Source organism: Acinonyx jubatus, chromosome B3 (genome assembly GCF_027475565.1).
Source record: "Acinonyx jubatus isolate Ajub_Pintada_27869175 chromosome B3, VMU_Ajub_asm_v1.0, whole genome shotgun sequence".
Classification (NCBI taxonomy): domain Eukaryota; kingdom Metazoa; phylum Chordata; class Mammalia; order Carnivora; family Felidae; genus Acinonyx; species Acinonyx jubatus.
In genome coordinates, this window is record NC_069386.1 from 141631075 (window position 1) to 141654588 (window position 23514).

The 23514-nt window shown below is 51.6% G+C and overlaps 1 protein-coding gene across 6 annotated transcripts in view; it reads left to right on the plus strand.

Moving 5' to 3' along the window:
- TECPR2 (tectonin beta-propeller repeat containing 2) overlaps window positions 1-23514 on the plus strand; it is a 107930-nt gene that overhangs the window by 26884 nt on the left and 57532 nt on the right. For all 6 annotated transcript variants that reach the window (XM_053224957.1, XM_053224960.1, XM_053224959.1 and 3 more), the window contains 7 exons: window positions 2105-2233; window positions 2616-2747; window positions 5935-6092; window positions 15431-15743; window positions 17549-17681; window positions 20630-20944; window positions 21714-22696. In XM_053224957.1, coding sequence (XP_053080932.1) covers window positions 2105-2233; window positions 2616-2747; window positions 5935-6092; window positions 15431-15743; window positions 17549-17681; window positions 20630-20944; window positions 21714-22696 — 2163 coding nt within the window. The remainder of the gene's footprint in view (window positions 1-2104; window positions 2234-2615; window positions 2748-5934; window positions 6093-15430; window positions 15744-17548; window positions 17682-20629; window positions 20945-21713; window positions 22697-23514) is intronic.

Below are 23514 nucleotides of genomic sequence, written 5' to 3' on the forward strand. Positions count from 1 at the left end.
TGCTGCCATGTCAACACTGTCCACGTCTAAAGCATGTTCTGGCACTGTCTTTCCTCAGAGCAGCGCCAGTGGATTCTGCTCACGGCATCAGCACTCGTGTTTTCCACGCCGCAGATGATAAAGTCCCCTTATTTTCCTTCTTCTCCACAAGCCTGCCAAGCCTCCCGAGCCTCCCATCTGCGGGGCCTGCGGATTCCCACTCAGCGCAGAGAGCAGCGAGGCAGGGCCTCCGGTCACACTTAGGCGTGAATCCCAACTCTTGACTCCTCCGGTGCTGTGTCCTTACACAAACCACTTAACCTTTGTCAAACGAAGAAAACCACAGCACCTGCCCTCACGGATGCGTGAGGAATCAAGGAAGTAATGCACGTGAAGCGCTCACCGGGTCGCCTGGCTCAGAATGCTCAGTAAAGGACAGCCGCTGTGCTGTTCTCCTTGGTGCTGTTATCATGGCAAACAGGTCTTAACAGAGTCTTCTTTCTCCATCAGGGTTTACTGCCTTCCTGCCCGTTCAGCTTGCCACTTCTCTCCACGAGGCACGTATGACCTCCAGCCTCCGGCCTGAACTATAGCAAAAGGCCCCCGGCTGGTCTCGCCGCCTGGTCGCACTTCCTCCTCCTTCTGTGCTACACCCGATCAGGGTTATCAGAAACACTTCTGACCATACACTGGCAAAGTCAGGAATCTTCCTGGGCTCCCCTTTGCCTTCCTATAGCTTAAGATCCAAAGCCCTTCCCCTACATCACGATCTCATCAGATATATTTAGAGCCCCTGAGAATACCCTGAAAGCTGTAAAGTACCAGAGGAAAGCGAGCGCAGTCATCACCACCCCCACTGGCTGTAGGCGGCTTTTCATGTGCCCGGCTCATTGCCACAGCTCAGCTTTAAGAGGGCGGGACTGCGACCTACTTCAGTTTATGTTACCATAGCAGCTGACTCCGTACCCTGAATGTGGAGGGTATACCTTTGATAGATTGAATACCATGTAAATTACTGCATCCAAATATAGGGATCAAAGTGTTTTGTTGGAGCTCTTGCCGTATATCTTAGCGGGGTCAAATGGTTGCGTGAGTTTTCTGAATGAATGGTTTCACTCAGTGGGCCTGGAAGCCTTGAGTATCTGTGTACAGTGCTTGTATGTGTGCTTTTTTTGTTAATTTTTTGTTATTTATTTGGGGGAGAGAGAGAGAGAGAGGGAGACACAGAATCCAAAGCAGGCTCCAGGCTCCGAGCTGTCAGCACAGAGCCCAATGCAGGGCTCGAACTCCTGAACTGTGAGATCATGACCTGAACTGAAGTCGGACGCTTAACCGACTGAGCCACCCAGGCGCCCCTTGTACATGTGCTTTTAAGTATAGCAATGTATTAAGTTTGAGTTAGCGTTACTTAATTTGATTATTGATCTAAGAACAAATTTCAGATGCATTGCCCCCTGGATCCGTGCAGCAAGCCTGTGCTGCAGGCAGACCGTCAACTGCAGTGATTGAATGACTTGTCCATGTTAAGAGAAGAAAGCAGAGCTTGGATCTGGGGTAGATAAGCTCTTCTTACTCCAGATTCCTGTTCTGGGCAGGAAACAGCTCTCCAAGCCCCTGGTACTCTCTTGATCAGTACTTAGAATATTCACACTCAATTGATCAGCATTGCCTTCATTAGAAATGTAGTTTTTTAATTTGTCATTTCAAAGATTAAAAACCTAGAGGGGCACCTGGGTGGCTCAGTTATTTAAGTGTCCAACTCTGGCTCAGGTCACGATCTCATGGTACGTGGAGTTCAAGTCTCACATCGGGCCCACAGCTGTCAGCAAAGAGCCTGCTTGGGATTCTCGTTCTCTGCCCCTCCCCTGCTCTTGCTTTTTTTTTTTTTTTTTTTTCCTCTCTCTCTCAAAATAAATAAACTTAAAAAGTAATAAAGATCTAGAAACAAAAAGGAGGGTTTAACAGATGTCATTGTTTTTCGGAGTTGTACACATTTTCAATCAGGACTTTGTATAGGCTGCAGCCTGATGAAGCTTCCGCCTCCTTCCGCCTTCACGGGTAATGTCTGCGTCTCGGAAGCCAGCCTGGTTACAGGTCCATTTGTCTTTAACATTTGCTCTCTTAGGGGAAAACGGAACCCATCACAGTGGTGAAGTTGCTGGCCTGCTTCGACGACCTCGTGGCCGCGGGCACAGCCTCCGGGAGAGTTGCTGTTTTTCAGCTTGTGTCTTCCTTGCCAGGGAGAAATAAACAAGTAAGTACGAGTCACTTTAGCATTTCTTAACTTCTTGGCCAGTTCCTCATGGATTCTAAAATGAAAACTCATCTGCCCAGAAAACACGCGCTCAGAAAAGCTTAACCCTATGCTCTTTATAATCAGATACCATTTTTGTTCTTGATAGGATGCTTGGCAGAATGCGCATTTGGGTAATTTAAATTTTGCTTAATATTCTCTAGCCAGCCTCTATCAGTTTTAAAATAAATGCCCAGATGGAACCTTGTGCAGGGTTTTGCGTGGAAAACAAGGTTGGGAAAACCAGCTTCTCCGTAGGTAGGAGGGACTGTATAATCCCTTGGCCATGAGCCCCATCTCACATCTTTTCTTTCTTGTGCGCATTTTTATCGTTCGTTCCTAGCTTCGGAGATTTGATGTCACCGGTATTCACAAAAATAGCATAACAGCTCTGGCTTGGAGCCCCAATGGAATGAAATTGTTCTCTGGAGATGACAAAGGGAAAATTGTCTATTCTTCTCTGGATCTAGACCAGGTAAAATTGTTTCCAGAAATATTTTTGGCCTTCTTATATTTGGAGAAATTATATCCATTATTACATTTTAGTCAAACAGTTTGCATCCTCAGTCATTGCCCCTTCATAATGTCAAAGATTATTTTGTAACGTTTGCCTTCAAGGACGTCTCTCACTTTTCTAAGCTTCCCCTCCTGTGACTAAAGGGTTGGCCTTTGTCTCCACTGGAGCCTTCCTTCACAGTGTTCATCCTCCTGTGTCTAAGCATGTGGAAGGGTCCTGAGAAAAAGACGCCATGTCATTCTGGTCTCCCAGAAGGGTGTGTAGGAGCCGCGGGCAGCATTGCGTAATCATAACTGTGGCCTGGACAGAGGTCAGTGCTTTCTGGGTGGAGAGCTCCGCCCCCGGCCAAGCCCCGCCCAGGCCCCGCCCCTCACGTGGGAGGGCGTGGCAGAGGAGGAGGAGGGCCCAGCCCGCGTGTCTGCTGTTTTGTTTCATCCTGAGCCGTGCGTGCTCGGCTCCGGTCGGGAGATGAAGAACCCCCAGGCTCCGTGACCCAGTCACCAGCCCTGGGTCCCCCGCGGGTTCCACACTGAGTTTCTGCTCTAAAGCCCACGCCTTTCCCGCCGCGTGTGTGGCTCTGTGCGCCCCTGTGCTGCACCTCGTCACGCGAGGGACACAGACCGGGTCCCGCGAGACTGGGCGTTCCTCGCGCATTGTAGAAATTTAGCAATTACTGGCCAACTGGCGTTTAGTCCCTCTGATCCAAGACTACCCTGTTACAAGTTTTCTCTAGCAGTAGTTCTTGAAGTTTTTGGTCTCAGGACCCTTCTACATGCTTAAAAGGAGGACCCCAGGGGTGTCTGGGTGGCTCAGTTGATCTACTGAGGGACGCAGATCTTTTCAAATGTGTCAATTTTGATTATATAATATCAGAGAAGGCATCTTTGTTAATATCATGATCATCCTGATCAGAAAAGTCTTTAGCTACTGGGAATTGGTCAAGTTCACAAGTGTGGATAAAGTTTTCAATTCTTTTTTTTTTTTTTTTAATTTTTTTTTTTAACGTTTTTATTTATTTTTGAGACAGAGAGAGACAGAGCATGAACGGGGGAGGGGCAGAGAGAGAGGGAGACACAGAATCGGAAGCAGGCTCCAGGCTCTGAGCCATCAGCCCAGAGCCCGACGCAGGGCTCGAACTCACGGACCGTGAGATCGTGACCTGAGCTGAAGTCGGACGCTTAACCGACTGAGCCACCCAGGCGCCCCTAAAGTTTTCAATTCTAATCTTCAGTTGAAAACTTGGTATTTATTGTCAGTAACGCACACTATTACTCGTTGTCATTAAAGTGACAAGCTCCATTTGGTCCATCTTGAAAATGTCTGCCAAATACCCAAGTTTGAGTAATTCTAGTATGTCCGGTAAAATGGTGTCCTGTGGGGGGAGGGGGGGGAAGCCACTGGTTGAGCTCACAGCTTTTAGAGTCGAACAAGTGCTTTTCCTTGAGTGAACCAGAGAACCTCAGGATGCAGCAGCCGGGCCACTCTGTCACACAAAATACAAAGCCGTGCGTACCCACAAGCAAGGATGTGGTGCAGTTATAATTGTTCTGCCACAGAGACCGTCTTCAGTGAAACGCGCGTTTTTGTCATGAGTGCGTGGTGGTGGAGGGCACAGTGACAGATAGTGGGCTCAGTGCCCCGTTCTGCCCACCATGGCTTTTGTGTCAGAGCAAATGTCAGCTCAGTGAAAAAGACAGATGCAACCTAGCGTTATAATGAAGATAATGTTGACCTTGCAGACCCTTTGAAAGGGTCTTAGGGACCCTTGAGGACTGCAGACCATACTTTGAGAACCTGTTCTGCAGGAAAGCCTTAGGTTATTAAGGGTCCCTGTGTCGTACCTCCCTTCTGTTGAGGCTTTCAGGCAGCACTGCTCGTGAGCCTGCATTTCAGGAAGTAGAGAGAAAGCCACATGCAGAAAACAGTATCCTTGTCACACTGAGAACTTTTTTTCCCAGCTTTATTGATAGGTTCTGGTAGTTTTTCTTTTTTTTTTTTTTTAAGATAAAGTACAAAGAGATTTACATAAATAGGTATGGGAGTGTGTGCGATTTTGCAAAATTAATACAATGAATTGAGTTCCATCATAAGTCAAAAACTGAAAAGCTACAGTTTATGTAATGACAAATGTGGAGGAAAATCTGCTTTTTCTTTTTAATGTTTATTTATTTCTGAGACAGAGAGAGACCGAGGGGGAGGGGCAGAGAGAGAGGGAGACACAGAATCTGAAGCAGGCTCCAGGTTCTATCAGCACAGAGCCCAGCGCGGGGCTTGAACTCACAAACCATGAATGAGATCATGACCTGAGCAGAAATCAGTCGCTCAACCGACTGAGCCGCCCAGGTGCCCGGAAAATCTGCTTTAAAAGCACTCAGTGTCCGGGGAGAATGAGAATCTCTCTATCGTTATGGTGTCGGTGGTTATAGGACTGTATGTGTTTGCCAAAGTCCATAGAATTGTGTATCTTGGACAGGTAAATTTTATTGCATGTAAATTTTACCAGTGTATCTGATTGCTGCTTTTCTCTCCCACCCCCGAAAGTTCTGCGATAGAGCATCAGTTTTTCTTACTCAATTGAAGAAACTGGTTCAGGAGAAAAGTAACATATAGAAACAGACTTTTGATACCAAGAATTAGAGTTTGTGTTAGCAGTAAAATGCCTTCTAGAATTTTACTTTGTTCTTCAATATATTTACCACCATTTCAGTTTCTTCTGTTTTTTATGACCCTTTCAGTTGGCAAGGATATAATGTCCCCAAAATTGCTTTGAGCTCTTTGGGGGGATGAGTGTCTTGTGACCTTAGGTGATAGTTGTCACAAATAATCTTATGGAAAGTCCTGTTGTATTCCATTAGTGTAAACAATAGTCCTAGTGCAGTACGTTTCCGCTTTGGCCTTTATGGACTCTTCTTTGAATGCTCCCCTGAAAACATTTTAAAAGAAATTATACAAAACCTTTGAATGTTTCTTGTCAAACTTGATGGAACCTGAGGTAGGTGTTGACATTGTTTTCTCATTAGTAAGAACTTTTCCAAATAATTTCATCACAGTGGGTTGACATTGAATCTTTTGGGAATGAACAGCATACATTTTAAGGTGTAAATTGACTCCACATTGAGTTGGGTTTAACTGGCCTCTCCCACAGGGCGTCTGTAACTCCCATTTGGTGTTAGAAGAGCCATCTTCAATCGTGCAGCTGGATTATAGCCAGAAAGTTCTGCTCGTGTCTACACTACAAAGAAGCCTGCTTTTTTACACGGAAGAGAAGTCTGTCAAGCAGATTGGAACACAACCAAGGAAAAGGTGAGCGTCACACATGCCCCAGCGTGGCGGTTACAGAGGGGCCTTAAGTTTTCCTAGGTCACCTTGCCTAGGTTACCCTAGGCAAGCCCACAGTGGCTCTAAGCCTGGGGTCCCCCGACGGGTCCCTAACCTGCTTGGCCGCCTGTGCCAGCATCAGATGGGGAAAGCTCATCCCTCTCATCTGCTGCAGGGACCTGCAGGCACGGCCACTCTTGCCTCGAGCGCCAGAATCCGGAAAGTCTCCGAGGTGGTCTGCTCTGGGTCCGCCACAGGAGGGGTGACGGTCCCCTCTGCACTGTGCAGGCTGTGCCGGGTCGGGGGTAACTGGTAGACGAGGCGGATGTGAGCCCGCCGTCACGGATGCTTGAGAAACTCAGCGGGAAAGTTGTTAACAGCGGTGTCACCTAGTGTGGAGCTGTGAGGGGTGCTGTCAAGCTCCTCCCGGGCCTGGGGGTGACAGCAGACTTCCTGAGGGAGTGAGCGAGGGAGGAGTGGAACTGGCCAAGAGGAGTGGGGAGGCTCTGGAGGGGAGGCTGCCAGGCTGAGAGCTCGTCCCCCCGTTTACCTGCCACCTGGGAGGACAGGGGGAGAAGGGCTAGGCCAAGTCCAGCCGCCTACCAGCCGTGCGGGAAGAGGCAGCCGAGCGCATGGGTGACCTCCCTGCCGGAAACACGCTTGTAGAGCTCGGGGCCCGGTTTGTGTGGCGGTGGGGTCAGTGAGGAGGGGCTGGATAGAGTGGTGGGGCCACCCCCTCATTCTGAGCAGAGAGGGATGGAGAGCCAAGTGGGGGCAGCAGGAGGGGGCGGGGGCCGGCAGCTTATAAATCAGGCGGCAGGATTTGGAGACGGTCCTGGTAAAGGGGCACTGTTGCCAACCGAGAATCAGAGGGGTAGGGTGGCAGGTGGGCTGGGGAGTGTGGAGAGCAGGCTGACGAGGAGACGTGGTGGCATTGGCCGTGCCCTCGAGGGAGGGCCCACGGAGGCTGGTGGTGACAGCTGTGCTGGTGACGATCGCCCGGAGAAAGGGAGGTCGGACGGGAGGAGCATGACAGCCCTTAGCTCATAAAAGATCTGGTCATGCCTTCCTTTGGCTTCTGTTTTCTGTGCTGAATACCCGCTCGATTCTGTCAACAGTTTGCCCTTTCTGTAACCGAAATGTCCCTGTTAACAGCCCCTGGAAGCGTAAGCACAGTAGAATTTGGAGCTTGGGCCCCGTGGTTGTGCACGTCTTCGTCTTGCCTTTCCCTCTGCCGGTGTCCCCCTCTTCTGCTTCGCGTCCTGTCCTGGTTCGTCATCAGGGTCCTACTTTATTGTGTCTTTTTGGAAGGATAGTGGAGTATAAAGAGAGATAAAGACCAGTTACTTTTCACATGGATAAGCCAATAGTGTTTCTCCTAGAACCTGGTCTTCTAGCCTCTTGTGTGGAAACACAAGCCACTCTCCATGAGCCCCTCCTGGTGCCTGTGAGTAGTCAGGTCTTCTGGCCCGGGCCAGGCCCTGTCCCAGGCTGCAGACACCAACAAATCTGTTCCTTTTCTCTCGGGGAAGTATATTTCCCTGAGCCTTAGAGAAGTGGGGATAACACAGAATAAATGGAAAAACTGTTTACAGGCTTGTTTTTCTGTTGTGTGCCATTTTATTATTTTCTTAAACTTTTTTTTTTTTAAGTTAGTGTTCTTTTTAATTTTTTAATGTTTTATTTTTAAGAGAGAGAGAGAGAGAGAGAGAGAGAGAGAGAATGAGCAGGGGAGGGGCAGAGAGAGAGGGAGACACAGAACCCGAAGCAGGCTCCAGACTCTGAGCTGTCAGCACAGATCCTGATGCAGGGCTCGAGCCCACAAACCGTGAGAGCGTGACCTGAGCTGAAGTCTGACGCTCAACCGACTGAGCCACCCAGGCGCCCCTGTTGGGTGCTATTTTAGATTGTAGTTCAGAAAGGGCATCTGCTGTGTCTGCCCTCCGGAAGCAGGGTTTCAGTCAGCAGGTGTTGGGTGCGTGCCTGCCGGGCAGCAGCGTGCGGTGGACGGCAGTGAGCCAGGGGAGAGACGTGTCGCCACGCCCCGGCAGTACGAGTGTGAGAGAGGGGACGCGTGTCCCCCCTCCAGCAGGATGGATGTGTAGGCTACGATGCACGCTGTGGACATTGTGGATCAGTCAGGGTGGAGCATCGCAGGTGGGGGTGGCGCGCTCTTTAGAACAGTCGGGAAGGGCTTCTGTGGAGAAGCGCCATTGGAGCCGAAGCCTCAGGCGTGGGAAGGGCCGGTGGAAGAGCATTCTGGTCTCTGGGAGCGGAACATGCCGAGGCCTCGGATTGGGCCAGGGAGCAATGTTTGTGGAGCTGGAGGGGCCCGGGGTGACCGTGGAGAGGTGCAGGTGTAAAATGAGATTGCAAAGGAGGCCCTGAGCCAGCTTGGGGACGGGGGCCAGAGGGACCACATGCTGTCGCCCGAGTTATCGTAGGCATGACAGAAAGCCATTGAAGTGCTTTAGGCAGGACATTAGCAACCTGAGCAACCTCTCGGAGCTCACCTTGGTTCTGTGTGGAGACTTCATCGGAGATGGGCAGGAGGGGAACGGTGAGGAGCAGGCGTGGAGACTGGCCCCTGGTGGTGGGTGTCAGCAGGGAGCCGTAATTCGGAGATAGGAAGCACGGGGCTGGACGGTGGATTGGGTAGAGGGGCAAGGGGAAGAAAAGAATAGATTTCGGTGCTTCTGGCTACGGCAGTGAGGCAGCGGCTGTGGGCGCACCGCGGGGAGCCTGGGCTTGCAGTCTAGACTTCCGTTCTGCTGAGTTGGAAGTGCTTGTTAGGTTGCCAAGTGGGAGTCACAGTGAGGAGGGACATATACAGGTCTCAGCCAGAGACAAAAATTCAGTCATTACCTACAGGTGCCACCGAGACCTCTGACATCGGGTGTTTACGTAGGGACATTGTGTGTTCACGTGACATTAAAAAATCCTTACCAAGTCTCTGCTGTGGCCAGCACCTTTCTCGGTCTGAGGAGACAGCTGTGAACAGGGAAACGCTCTACTCTCGGGGCTCCCGTTCCTGGGGTGGGAGGCTGACATTAAATGTGTTCTAGAATGTTCGTAGTAATAAATCAGACTAGATTTGGACTAGAGCATATGGGCCAGAGAGGAGGGAGTGGGGGACACGGCCGTGTGCTGTGGGTACGCAGCAGGGGTGGTGGGGACCGGGGCAGACTCCTGAAGGAAGGGCAGGAGGACTCACGAGAGGACCTCGGCGAGAAGCAGGAGCAGTGCACGCGCCAGGCACCCAAGGCTTTGGGGAGCAGCAAGGCCAGGTGTGTGTGGAGCAGAGGAGGGGCCCGGGCGGGACCCCACGCGGCAGGCTTTGCGGCCTCGCCGGGGGCCGCTTTCTTCCGGCACGCTGGCTCTTGTGAACGGCTCCGACCAGGACAAGTCACCCGCGCTGTCCTGGGAGGGGCAAGAGTGGCGGCTCAGGGGGGCAGTCCGGGGGTCAGGCCAGGGCAGGGTGCTGGGAATGCTCGCAGGGCAGAGCTGACCGGGTGGGGAGTGAGAGAAAGAGATCAGCCAGAGGCTGCGGCCTGAGCCGTGGGTCGGGTGGGGGGTGGGGGGGCGGGGCCTGGGGGAGAGGCCAGAACAGTGTTGTGGACGAGGTGGCACAGTCTTCCTCCCTGTGGAGAGCCGGAGGGGCAGGCGGAGGGCAGGCGCACGCTTGGGAGCCCGTAGCATGAGGGCGGCAGTTAGAGCTCAACGCCCCCCCCCCCCCCTCCCCGGCATGATGGTAACTGGAGGAGGGCAGTCAGGGGAGGGAGAAGTTGGGGGCTACGCGGGGGGGGAGTGTCACGGGGCTGTCAGAGCTGCTGACGGCCCGAGAGATGGCTTGAGACAGACCTTCGGATTTGGCAGCCTGGTGGCTGCACGCGGCCTTGCTTATGAGAGAGGCCGGGGCCTGGAGGGGCTGGAGGGCCCGGAGGGGCCAGGATAGCCGTGTGCGGAGACAGCTGGTTTTTGTCAGAGGGAGCACACACGGTGTAAGGGGCGCCTGGTGGGGAGCGGGTCTGGTGGGAGGTTTGTAGAGACGGACCATGAGGCCGGTGCCGGGTGGCTGGCACGGGCCGGCACGGAGGTTGAGATGTTGGCACCTGTCGTGGCCTCCCTGGAGCCCGCTGGCGGGCCACCCCAGAGGGCGCGGGGCTTGGATGGGGCCGGGTGTTCTCGGCAGGGAGCAGGGCGTGGGCACAGGTACGCTTGCAGGCAGGGAACCTCAGCGGGGGTGGGGTTGTGCTCTTCGGATGGAGGTGGCGACCCCCCTCAGACCGGACCAGGTAAGACACATGTTACGCCCAGAAGATCTCAGAGACCCCAGCCGTCCCCAAGCGTGTTGTGTTTCTGCTGTCTTCAGGGTTTATCTCCAGGTCTGTGTTGCACTGTTTCACACGGGGACCATCCGGTTGTCGGGGCCCCTGCACGTTGCAGTCACGTGGAGTGCGTGCCCCTGCAGAGCCAGCATCAAGTTCTGGAGCAGGGTCCCCACCCTCGTGCCCGTGTGACGGTCTGTGGGCAGTTGGCCACGGAGCCTTGTGTCACCCATCTTTGATTTTCTTTGTCCTGTGTCAGGTCCTCTGTCCACGCTCAGCATTTCAGGTCTCTGGCACCATAAATTATACATCACATTAGAGAACACTCCTTTCAGGGGTGCCTGGGGGGCTCTGTTGGGTGTCCAACTCTTGATTTCGGCTCAGGTCACGATCTCACGGTTCGTGGGTTTTAGCCCCGCATCGGGCTCTGTGCCGACAGGGTGGAGACCACGGGGGATTCTCTCTCTGTCTTTCTCCTTGCCCCTCCCCTGCTCATGCATACTCTCTCTCGAAATAAATAAACTTAAAAAAACATAAAAAACACCCTTTTCATATTAATGTGGCTCATAAAGGGAATTAAAGTGGTTTTTAAAGTCATCAGTGATTTTTCTGGAAATAACCTCCACCGGAATTAAGTAGGTAGGTTAACTTAGTTATGATTTTAGAACCCCGCAGTGCTTAGACCTTAAAGGTTGGAGTCTGAGGGACCCATCCAGAATGACATCAGGTGCTGCAGAATCGGGACCACGAGTGGGTGGATGGCGGCCAAGCCAGTGGTTTAGGACAACTTGCCCCCCACTCTGGCTGGTTATCTCCAACCTCACTGCTTTCCCTCGGCTCACTCACCACATGCAGCAGTTCCTCAGAGCCAGCCAGCCAGCCACCAGGACCCCATCGGCACGTTCCTTCCCCCAGAGGGCCTGCCCGCCCCTCAGCCGGGTGGTAGTCCTGGGTTTGGCCGTCTCGTGCCCCGGGCAGGACACGTCCCATCTGGACTGTGGGGCAGCCCTTTGAGCCTCACTCGGATACAGCGCCAGCCAGGTGCCCGCGCGGCAGTTCCCGCACACATGCTGTCTGCCACGGCGTGTTCGCAGACACGGGCAGGGTCTCGCCTCCTTCGCCTTTCATGTTGCCCCCAGCACTGGGTCTTACATAACGCAGGAACTCCCCACGCGTTTGTTAAAATCAGTGCATGAGTGACCTAAGGTGAGCAAATCAAAATGGGAGTGACAAGAGATTTTTCAGAGGACCTATAAATAGAAGGAAAACAGTTAACAGTTGGATCACCAAGTAGAAATTGATTTGACAGGAAGGGCAAGAGGAAGAGATTATGGGATGTTCCGTAGAACTCGTTTGGGTCTATTTAGTGAATCTTTCCAGAACAGATCCACCAAAGGCAGTAATCGAGCACGATGCCGATTTTAGTGCTGTCCATGAATGATCTACAGCGTAGAACACTCTTGGCTAGTCTAACAATCTTTGTTTCAAAGTAAACTTGATATTCGATGTCCTCCTTGGACCTCGTCCAGAAGGATTGAGTTACCGGAGCCAGAGGGACCTAGGGGGATACTGAAGTGCAGAGAAATGTCCAGATAAGTTTATCTGTGTGGCTGTGTGGGATGCGCTCTGGGGACAGCCCCTCAGGAGGGCCACACGGTGGCACCCCACAGGGCTCTGCTGTGTGCAGGGAGGGTGAGGAGAGCGTAGGGAGCACATAGGTAGGGAGCACGCAGTGGGGACATGGATGGACCCACAGGTAGCTCCCGGCTGTGGGTCCCTGTAGCCCTGTGGGTGGCTGGTGAGCATTTGTGAGACATAGTGTCACCAGCAGTGCTTTTGTGCCTTCAGAGATTGTGTCACTTAATCCTCACTTAACCTTTGAGATGGGGGGAATGACCCCTGGTTTACAGATTAGGAAACTGAGAGCCAGGAAGGTTGCAACCACATGGCAATTCTATGTCAGGGCTAGAAATTGAGCCCAGCTGTCAACCTAGAGCCAGTGCTCTTTCTACTGTTGAAAATCAGAGACGTACAAGGGCGCCTGGGTGGCTTAGTAGGTTAAACATCCAACTCTTGATTTCTTTCGGCTCAGGTCATGGTCTCACGGTTTATGAGTTCGAGCCCCGGGTCAGGCTCCTTGCTGACAGCACAGAGCCTGCTTAGGATTCTCTCTCCCTCCTGTATGTGCATGCCCTCTCTCAAAATAAATAAATGTTAAAAAAAAAAAATTAGAAGCGTTTTGGAGAGAGGATCAGCAGGACTCAGGGCTGGACTGAAACTTTTTTTTTCTTTGTAATGGTTATTCATTTTTCAGAGAAAGAGAGAGCGCATGAGCACACAGGTGGAGGAAGAGCAGAGAGAGAGGGGGACACAGAATCCGAAGTGGGCACCAGGCTCTGAGCTGTCAGCACAGAGCCTGATGCGGGGCTCAAACCCACAAGTTGTCAGATCATGACCTGAGCCGAAGTTGGACGCTTAACCGACTGAGCCACCCAGGCGCCCCTGAAACTTTTTTTTTTAATTTTTTATTTCTTTGAGAGAGAGAGAGAGAGAGAGAGAGAGAATGAGTGGGGGAGAGGGGCAGAGGGAGGGAGACAGAATCCCAAGCACACTCCATGGTCAGCACAGAGCCTGACACAGAGCTCAACCTCACAACCCTGGGATCATGACCTGAGCCAAAATCAGGAGTTGGATGCTCAACTGACTGAGCCACGCAGCGCCTCTGGACTGAAACTCTTAAACTTTCAGGTCTGGCAGGAGCCTGAGATCAGGCAAAGTCGAGGGACAGTGAGAACTCAGAGGGGTGCCTGGGTGGCTCAGTTAGGGAAGCGTGCAACTCTTGATCCCAGGGTTGTGAGTTTGAGCCCCACGTTCAGTATAGAGATTACTTAAAAAATAGGATCTTTAAAAAAAACAAAAAAACAAAACAAAAAAACAAAAAAAACTTCAGGATTACTGGTGGAAACATAGGTTGGTATAATCACGTTGAAAAAAGTTTGAAATTGTCTTCCAAACCTGAATTTGTTCTTATCCAGAAACCCAGCAGTTACCCAACAGAGCAGTGGTTCCATCTCTGAAAGGTCCTTGACAGACTCTTACACCTGTGCACCAGGAGGTCTGTGCGAAAATGCTCAGGGCACTACTGTTTAAAATAAAAATGTAGAAATAATGCAAATGCTCATCAGCAAGAAAGTGAATAAATAACTTGCGGACCACTGTGTAGCAGTCAGAATGAATGAGGTATAGCTTTTTTATCAGTAAAGATAAACCTTTTTTTTTTTTTTAAGTTTTTTTTTAACGTTTTATTTATTTTTGAGACAGAGACAGAGCATGAATGGGGGAGGGGCAGAGAGAGAGGGAGACACAGAATCTGAAACAGGCTCCAGGCTCTGAGCCATCAGCCCAGAGCCCGACGCGGGGCTCGAACTCACAGACCGCGAGATCGTGACCTGAGCTGAAGTTGGCCGCTTAACCGACTGAGCCACCCAGGCGCCCCAGTAAAGATAAACCTTAAAAATATAATGTTAAGGGGCTCCTGGGTGGCTCAGTCGGTTGAGCATCCACCTCGTGATTTCGGCTCAGATCATGATCCCAGGTTGTGTGATCGAGCCCCACATGGGGCTCTGTGCTGACAGCACAGAACCTGCTTGGGATTGTCTCTCTCCTTCTCTCTGCCCCTCTTCTACTCATGTGTGCCCTCTCTCTCTCTCTCTCTCTCTCTCTCTCTCTCTCTCTCTGTTTCAAAATAAATAAATAAACTTAAAAAAACAAGTTGCAGAAGTATACAGATGGCATCATACTTTTTTTATACAAATGAAATTGTAAATTTCATAGTGTTTAGGAATACATAGGTATGTGGTTAAACTGTCAGTAAAAGTAAGGGAATAATAAACACAAAATTCAGTCTAGTGGTCATACCTGGGGAACAGAGGGGCAGGAACTTTTCTAGGAACATGAGAGAACATCAACAGTGTCGCTGATGATTTATTTCTGAAGTTGAGGGATAAATTCCCAGGTGTGCACTTCATTTATTAGACTTCATAACTTTTATGTACCTATAAATACATATATGTAATATAGTATATACATATAATTTATATATATGATATATACGATAAAACATATATAAAGCATACATTCTTTTGTGTTAGGTATTTCATAATTAAAAAAAATTTTTTAATGTTTATTTATTTTTGAGAGAGAGACAGAGACAGAGCATGAGTGGGGAAGGGGCAAGGGGAGAAGGAGACACAGGATCCAAAACAGGCTCCAGGCTCCGGGCTGTCAGCACAGGGCCTGATGTGGGCTCGAACCCACGAGCTGTGAGATCATGACCTGAGCCAAAGTTGGATGCTTCACCAACTGAGCCACCCAGGTGCCCCCATAATTTTAAAAATAGAGAAAAAAATACCACGCCTGGGGACCAGAAGAGAAGCAGGTTCCTATGATGGGTTTAGACTCAGTTGTAGGCGTGATGCTCATTCATTGGGATGTGGGAGTGAGTACAGCAATCAGACGTTAAAAGGAACAGAATTTCCGAACAGGGGGAGGATAGTCAGACCTGGATTTGTCCGCATCTGCTTCAATTTCCTTTTCTCGGACACAGGAGCTGTACTGTTCGCCACCCGGGGCCGTGGTGAGGATTGAGCCAGAGGGTGGAGACAGAGCCTGGGGCCTGGCACCATAATAGTCGCCATGAATCGGGATACTGGCTTAACAGTGCTGGGTACACAGTTCTGAGGGGGTTGCAGGAACTATGATACAGAGACCTTGTCCTCTGTGGGCAGAGATGACAATATGGTTCCATTAACAACAACAAAACAAAAACAACAACAACAAAAAAACAAAGAAGAGGTTCTGAAAAGACATTAATCTTGTTTGGGCTTAGCCAAAAAATTCTTATTACAGTTGATATCAAGGGTTGACAACCATGGCTTTAAATCAGTTCATATTTGTTTTTTTTCTGGTTTGTTTTTTTTTTTCTTGTAATATCAGCACTGGGAAATTTGGAGCTTGTTTTATACCAGGGCTCTGTAAGCAAAGTGATCTGACTTTGTATGCATCACGGCCTGGGCTCCGGCTCTGGAAGGCGGACATCCATGGGACTGTTCAAGCCACGTTTATCTTAAAAGATGTCTTTGCCGGAGGAGTCAAGCCTTTCGAACTGTACCCGCGTCTGGAATCCTCCAACAGGGGAAGTTGCAGCTTACCTGAGAAGCACCTGGGGCTCGTTTCATGTTTCTTCCAAGAAGGCTGGGTGTTGAGTTGGAATGAATATAGCATTTACCTTCTAGACACCGTCAACCAGGTGAGTGACGTGATCGCACCACAGCTTTGGTGTCTGTAGGATGTTCATCCACAGACTGTCTCTCAGGATGATAGAAGGAACAATATTGATCCTAATGCTTTACTTTTTTCCATTGAGTCAGTTAAGGAAATCAAGTGACGGTCTGATTATTTTGTAGATTTGAAGAAATGCTTGGTTTTGGTAGAACCTTCTAGCTGTTCTGCCTCTAAGCAGGAGTCTCGTCTGCCCTACCTGGAACTTCCTCACCTGGAACTTGAGGGCAGAATTAGTTGGGTTGGGGCCACCAAGCTGCCTTTTTGCCCTGAGCTGGTTTCTCTTCCTAAGGAGCACTTTGAAAGGCATTTTTTTATTCTTCACGTACAGACAACTTCAGTTTTCTTCTTTCTCTGGGTACTCTAGGAACTTGATACACACTTGGTAGTTAGTGGGGTCGAAATGTTTGGTGATTACACATCAGTTCCTTTCTTCTGAGCCCTCACCCCCAGTGCTTTTTCCAACAGGTGCAATTAACTTCATTTTAGACGTAGAGAAACGGAGACAAAGGGTCTGTCCGTGTGCGCGTCATGGCTGCCGTCAGAGTCTTTCAAACTAAGGGCACGTTTTTAGCTATTCCTCAGGGTTATTAAAAATTAACAAAGAATTTAGACGCTTTTCTCTCTACACTGAATGGCCTCTTGTTTGTATTGTTGGCTGAAAAGAGAATTTTTAAAACTTGTTGCAGGCTCTGGACATCCCAGGTGGCATCAGGGCCTCTCCCCGCCCCCGTTCGTCCAGAGCTGTGAAGTACAGTGCACATGAGTCTCTCCCACAGGAGCACACACAGTAGGGGTCTAGCCCAGGCAGCTCATCACTGCAGCCCAGGAGCGACGTGCCCGTGGACGTTTGTCCAGAGTGCTGTGAGCTGTGATGAGTCCTGGGCAGGGCAGGGCCACTGAGGCTGAGCTCGCCTGGGTCCATTACCCAAGGAGGTGGTGTCTGAATCGAGTTGGAACTCTCCCAGGGAACAAGAGTCAGGAAAGGAGTCTGAGCAGAGGCCATGGCGTCATGGAGGAACAAGGCTGGGGTTTGGACTGGCCCGTTCCACTCGGGCACCTGTACCACAGCCCAGGGCAGTTGTGGGAGGCTGACGGGCAGGTCCAGCCAAGGAGGCTGAGCTCCACGTCCAAGGGGGTCGGGCGCAGGTGGGACGCGGTTCCGAGTGGCTGAGAGGTGGGGCAGACAACCCGCTCGGTCTCGTGAGTTTACCGGCAAGGTGACTGTCACGTACCTGTCAGATATTACCTACTTTGGCTCTGAATTACTCTGTTTTTTTTTTTTTTTTTCAAATTTTTTTAATGTTTATTTATTTTTGAGACAGAGAAAGACAGAGCATGAACAGGGGAGGGGCAGAGAGAGAGGGAGACACAGAATCAGAAGCAGGCTCCAGGCTCTGAGCCATCAGCCCAGAGCCCGACGCGGGGCTCGAACCCACGGACCGTGAGATCGTGACCTGAGCTGAAGTCGGACGCTTAACCGACTGAGCCACCCAGGCGCCCCTGAATTACTCTTTTTTAATTTAATCTCTACACCCAACGTGGGGTTTGAACTTACCACCCTGAGACCCAGAGTCCTGAGCTCCCCTGACAGAGCCAGCCAGGGGCCCCTGCTTCGAATTACTCTTCAGAAGTTTCAGAAAGTGGCCATAACAAAGCACAGTTGTCATTTGACTTTGTAGGACTCCTGCACATGTTTGTGTGTTTTCAGCTATTACTGTTGCCTGGTTGTGTGATTTTCTTTTCTTTTCTTTTCTTTCCTTTTTTGGACAGGCTACAATTGCTGGTTTGGAAGGATCTGGTGATATCGTGTCTGTTTCCTGCACAGAAAATGAAATATTTTTCTTAAAGGGAGATAGGAACATTATAAGAATTTCAAGCAGACCTGAAGGACTGGCATCAATAGGTTTGTATTTGTCATAAAATGTACTGTGTGTACGTAATTGTAGTTTACAATTTACAAACCCTCCCATCACTTCGCTTTTTCTAAACAGGTATTTGGAGGGTTTCCTGTGCTTCTTAAAATACGGTTTACGAGACTTTTCTTGAAGCTTACCTATTTCAAGGCTCCCGTCACACAGCCTCCCGTTTGGTAGAGTGGCTCCGTGGGTCTGGAGGGTGGGAGGCTGGGCGAGGAGGGAGAGCACAGCACCCACACGACTGCTCTCTGGTGTTCGGACGACGTGTGGGATTAGTACTTCAGAAGATAGAGATTTGCCAAGATTTTAGAACATTTAAATCTGTTATCTGGAACATATCCTTTGCCCTTAACACAGTTCTTCTTATCGCATTGATTATTCTCTCTGCTTTTGACCTTTTTCTGTAATTCATACAAGCCCAGGTTCTAACGAGTGAATCGTCACACACGTTCTCACGCACACTTCGGTGGTTTGGGGCTCATCAGCAAGCTTGTTCCTGACGGTGACGACAGTGGTGTGCGCCCCACCCCCCAGTCCCTCCACTCCACTCTCCTCCCTGTCCTTGTCCTGTCTCTGTCACTCGCCTTGTTCTCCCTGTGTTCCAGAGACCGCTAAGCACGCAGCATTCCTGGCCTTATAAGGTCCTGAGAACAACCTTAAATGGAAGGTACTGGTTTCATAGACGAGGAGACCGGGACTTAGGAAGATGCAGCTCCCCCTCCCCAGCCAGGCCCCCTTCCTCCCCGGGGTTGGAGCGGCCTCATCCCCTCTTTGCTCACCGCACTCCTGTGGCCACCGTTGATGAGGTGGCCTGCAGGGCACCCCGTCCTCCAGCTGCCAGCCCTCTCCGAGCACTTGCCCTCTCCCACTCACCCAGGCACTTAGCAGGCCCGAACGCTAGGTGTGTGGTGCTCTAGGACGTGGCCCGCTTCTGACAGGATGGTGCTCCCTGCACTCTCCCCACTGCTTATTGAAGACCCGGGTCAGGGATTCCTGCATTTTTGAAACTTTCCCCGAGTGCTTCAGTTAAGTCAGCCCTGTCTTCACTTGAGTGCCCAGGGAGCTCCCTCCTGCCCTTCTGACCATGGAGCCGTTCACTTACTGTGTACCTTACCCCACAAAATAGTAAACTTTTTGGTTGCAAGGATCTTGTGACTCCGCTTTGTGGGCCTACACAGCACATGGCACATAGAAAGAAGACCCTGAATATTTGTTAATTCGTGGTGTCCCCGTTTCACAGATTAGAAAACCAAGGACTAGGGGGGTAAGTGACAAGCCCCAAGCCAATCAGCATGTCTTCTGATTTCTGCTTCTGCCAGCATTTCTCCTCTTCCTCCTGCCTTGCCGTGCTGGTCAGAAATGGGGCCCCTTTGCTGTAGCCACGGCCTTGCGGTGTCCTGGCCTCAGGGGCATCTTTGCTGTTACTTCTCTCGCCAGCATGAGCTCGCATCTGAGTCCCTGCAAGCGAGGGAGTGGAGGTCCTGGACCGAAGCGGGTGGGCGGGTCGCAAACCCTAGGCCTTCCAGAGCGGAGCACGGGGGGGGGGGGAGGAGCCCCGGGGGGCAGGCCACTGGACCCCATGCTGGCAGGCCTGCCTGAAGCCTTACTCCAGCCTCATCTCTTTTCGTAATGTTTAGAGTACAAACTGTAGCGAGTAGGAAATTGTACCAAACGGTGTCTCATTAGCCACATCTTTACCTCTCGAAAAGATGAGTGTCATAAGGGTTGTCTTGGCCCCAAATTAACCATCTCTTAAGAGATGGCCGGGTGGGGCTGGGGCAGCAAGTGAATTACCTCTTAAGTCAGAGGGTGAGTCGGCATAAATACTCCAAATTCTAGTCGCAGAAAGAGTGTAAGTTCTGACTTTTGAGTTTCTGAGCTGGCGTCGTCAGTGTCGTCAGGGGCAGCGTGGCCCCTGGGGACAAGTAAGCTCTAGACCACTGCCTTCCGGCAGGACTCTCTCACAGCCATGAACATGGTCTGTATCTGCGCTGACCGGTGGGTGGCCGCTGCCCACACGTGAGTGCCACAGAATTTCAAATTTTATTTGGCTTTGACGGGAAATAGCTGCATGTGGCAGTGGCCGCTGTATTGACAGGGGAGCTCTGGACCCACACCTGCCATCAACCTGCGTGCTCTTTGACAAGTCGCTTCCCTGCCCGGGCTTCACACAGAGCAGAACCCTCCCTGTCAGCCCCCAGTGTGCACGCCACAGCCGACAGTCTGCCCCCGACGACCCTCACAAGAGGACGGGGAATCCCGTCTGTCTGGCCGATGGCCCCAGGACGGCGTCGGGCACATCGTGCGTACTCGGTCACAAACAGGTGGCTGAACGGGTAAAGTGGTCCCTAGTCGTGTGGCTGGAACCCTTCTGGCCACAGTGACTCTGGTGTCGTGTTGAGAAGGATGCTGCTCTCTGCTTGCTCTGGACGCTGCCTTGTTAACATACTTCTCCATCCTGACTTGGTGCTAGCAGGAAATCACTTTCACTCCTTGAATTTCAAGCAATAGGATTAGAGGAGGGCACCTGGGTGGCTCAGTCGGTTAAGAAATAGGATTAGAGGTACACGTGTGTTTTTCAAGTGCCTCTGGAGTAGTAGTATATTAGGGCGTGGTCTAAGTATGGGATATCACTAAGCCCATTTCTCTTCTTTATAAATTCTTTGGGAGTTGATGTGAGAAATGCTGTATACTTAGTGGCGTTCCCAGACTCTTGAGTTATTTACAAAAGGCAGCGGTGGGGAATCCTTTCCTGATTTGGGTACGTGCGCTTCCTGGAGCCCAGAACCGTTTGTTGGAATCTTCTGTGCGATTCTTTTAGTTTCGTTAGTTTCTCTGACTTCGGCAGGCTGGTGTTCAGCAGGGTTAGCAGACCTGAATGAGAGCACGTCGACTTTCTTGTAACCAGTAGTAAAACCCACCCCTCCTTTCCCAGCGCGAGACAGCCTGGAGACGTCCGGGTGCGCAGAGCCGGTGTCTGGGCAGCGCGCGGAGAAGCCGTCGGGGGCCACAGTTTCTGAGACGAGGCTCAGGGGCTCTTCCGTGGCCAGCTCCGTGGCCAGCGAGCCACGGAGCAGGAGCAGTTCTCTCAACTCCACCGACAGTGGCTCCGGGCTCCAGGCGGCGCCAGAGCCGGGGAGGGGTGGCCAGCCCGCCTCACAGAGATTCAGCGTGATCAGCTCAGAAGAGTTTGAGCAGGAGCTCGTGGTGAAGCCGCTGAAAGTGAGAAAGAAGAGGAAGAAGAAGTCAGGTACGGCCTGTGGCACCGCACGCACTGACTCCTGCTCACGTAGGGGGTGCTGCCCTCATGGAGCGAGCGCCTGCCCACTCGGGTGAGGGGAGGCAGGGAGGGTCTGCGGCCATCACGTGTCCCCCTCTGTGGAGGGGCTTTGCCGTGAAGTATTTCATAAGTTGCAAAAGAGCGCCATGCACACTAAAGCGCTTCCGCGAGGTTTAAATCCTGTAACGTGCACCTGCGTACTTACCGCCCGGCTTGCTGGCCCTGGGGTTCCACTTCTCAATATTCAGGTAAAAATTTGGATCTGTCTACACATACCATGTGTTAGACCAGAGTCTGTGAACCCGGGTGGAAGGAAAGTCATGGAGGCAGAGGGATCACTGCATTTGGGGTTGGCTGTGTTACAGACGTGCGATCTAACAGAGAACTCGTTTAACTCTGTGCTCCTTGGTTCCTGTTAGGCCTCCCTAGCTACAGATACTGCAGTATCGAAGGACAGGTATCGGACTGCTGAGTGTTTTAATCATTTTAAACAGTTGATCTGCAGTCCATCTGTTCCTTTGTTTTTTCCCCTTAACATTTCTTAAACGAGGCCTCAGAGCCCATCAGCCTGTCTGACAGTTGCGTCCATTTAAAACACCTCTGCGTTAGGATAATTCATACTTCACTTAGGTATCCGTCGTTTAAGATGCATTTCTTCTTGAGCCAAAATTTTGTTTTTTAGTCTCTTACCGTTTGTGCAGAGTCATCTGTCATCTTAAACGTTCTTATTTTAAATTAGAAGGTGGAAGCCGGAGTGCCTGCCACAGTTCCCTTGAGTCAACTCCCTGCTGTGAGTTTCCGGGTGACAGTCCCCAGTCCTTGAGCACAGACCTGCTGTCCATGACCTCAAGTTTGGGCAGCATCGTGGATCGCTCGAGCACAGAGTCTCCTGACCGGGAGAGTAACCTCAGCGGAGAGGTGAATGGTGTCCTGCAGGAGAATAATGACCCCGAAGCATTCAGTGTCCTGGAGGTGCCTGAGCCCGCCCCTGACGTACTGAATGAAGGGCGTGACAGTAGACCTGAAAGCCCACAATGGAACCATGCAGGCGAGACGGAGCCACACAGGGGAGTGTGGACTTCACTCTTGGAGCTGAGAGAGGCTGTGGAAGGCAGTGATGTTACCGACCTCAGAGAGGAGCCTTGCCCCGCAGACGAGGGACTGAATAGCAGACAGTCACCCTGGCGAGAACAGGCCCGGGAAGCAGGGGACATGGAGCCCGATGACCTCCAAAGCACTTTTTCTGAAGCCCCCTTCCTAGACTCACGCCCGGTGCCTTCAAGCCTCAGCTGGGCCCCCCAGGCGGAGCAGCGGCTGCCGGGGACCAGAGTTGGCGAAGGCGGTGCCGAGGGGCCCGGCAAGGGGCAGGGCTTCCTAACGCACGTGGAGGCCCCCGGCCACCTCGGCTCATCTCCCTGGCACGCTGTCACTGACAGTGACACAGGCCTAAAGGAAATGGCGGCCTCGGAACGTGACCTGGGGAGTGCGGGAGGACGGCGGACTCCCCCGGTCTCTGCCTTGGCGACTCGCACCCGTGAGCCGCGGGTGGAGCAGCCTTCCCGGGACCAGGTGTTAACGTCCAGCGACGAGGAGGACATCTATGCCCAAGGGTTGCCTTCATCTTCTTCGGAGACGAGCGTGACTGAGCTCGGGGGTAGTCGCTCCCTGCAGGACCTGAGCCAGCCCGGCACAGAAGACACCGGGCTGCTAAAGTCAGATCAGGTATGTGGGTTTGTGGTGGCCAGTTTCCTGTGGGTCCACCCGACGATGCACGCGGTTAAGGAGGGGGACTCTCGGTCATCCTACATAAGGAGATTTCTTTAAAGTGCTTGCTTTTCTTAGCAGATGATTCCTATTCAATGTATTTGGTTTCAAAACTAACCACGTATTGTGACTTTTCCTGCTGAGTAGTTGTGAGGCACAGATTATGAGTGTGAACTTAGGTGTGCTTTCCCCAGATGTACCACTGGATTCCCTCGATGCCGCTGTGTGTATCGTTTGGGCAGCTCTCGCCGCCTGCTGGGCACCGTTAAGCACTTTATGAGTCCACCTCATTTACTCTCAAAACAAAACAAGCTGTGAAGTTGGCGCTGCCGTGGTCCCCGTTTTACAGTGGAGGGAACCGCAGCTCGGTTAAACGGCTTGCACAGGTCCCGTAGCAAGTGGAGCGCAGGGCTGGCCCCGGGACCGTCTCCCAGCCTCTGTGCCGTCCCACCTTCAGAATGAAATGTCCCGCTTGCTTGCTTTGAGACCAATGCCGAAAGGTTAGACCTTCCCCTCGGTCCCGCCTGCACCCACCCCCTCTTGAGAGCCCTCGGCTGCAGGCGCCGCGGCACGTGGACGGCCAGTTGGGATCTCAGAGTCTTGAGGAGGCAGACATACATGCCGATCGTCTCAGCTGAGCAAGACTCTGGGCCGATGGAGGAGAGCACAGGGCGGGGCTCTGGGAAGCTGTGAGGCGCCAGCCAGGCAGACGATGTCCTGGGAGGGCAGGCTGTTGGGATTCTAGGCCAGAACTCTAGAAAAGCCCTCCCCTGGGT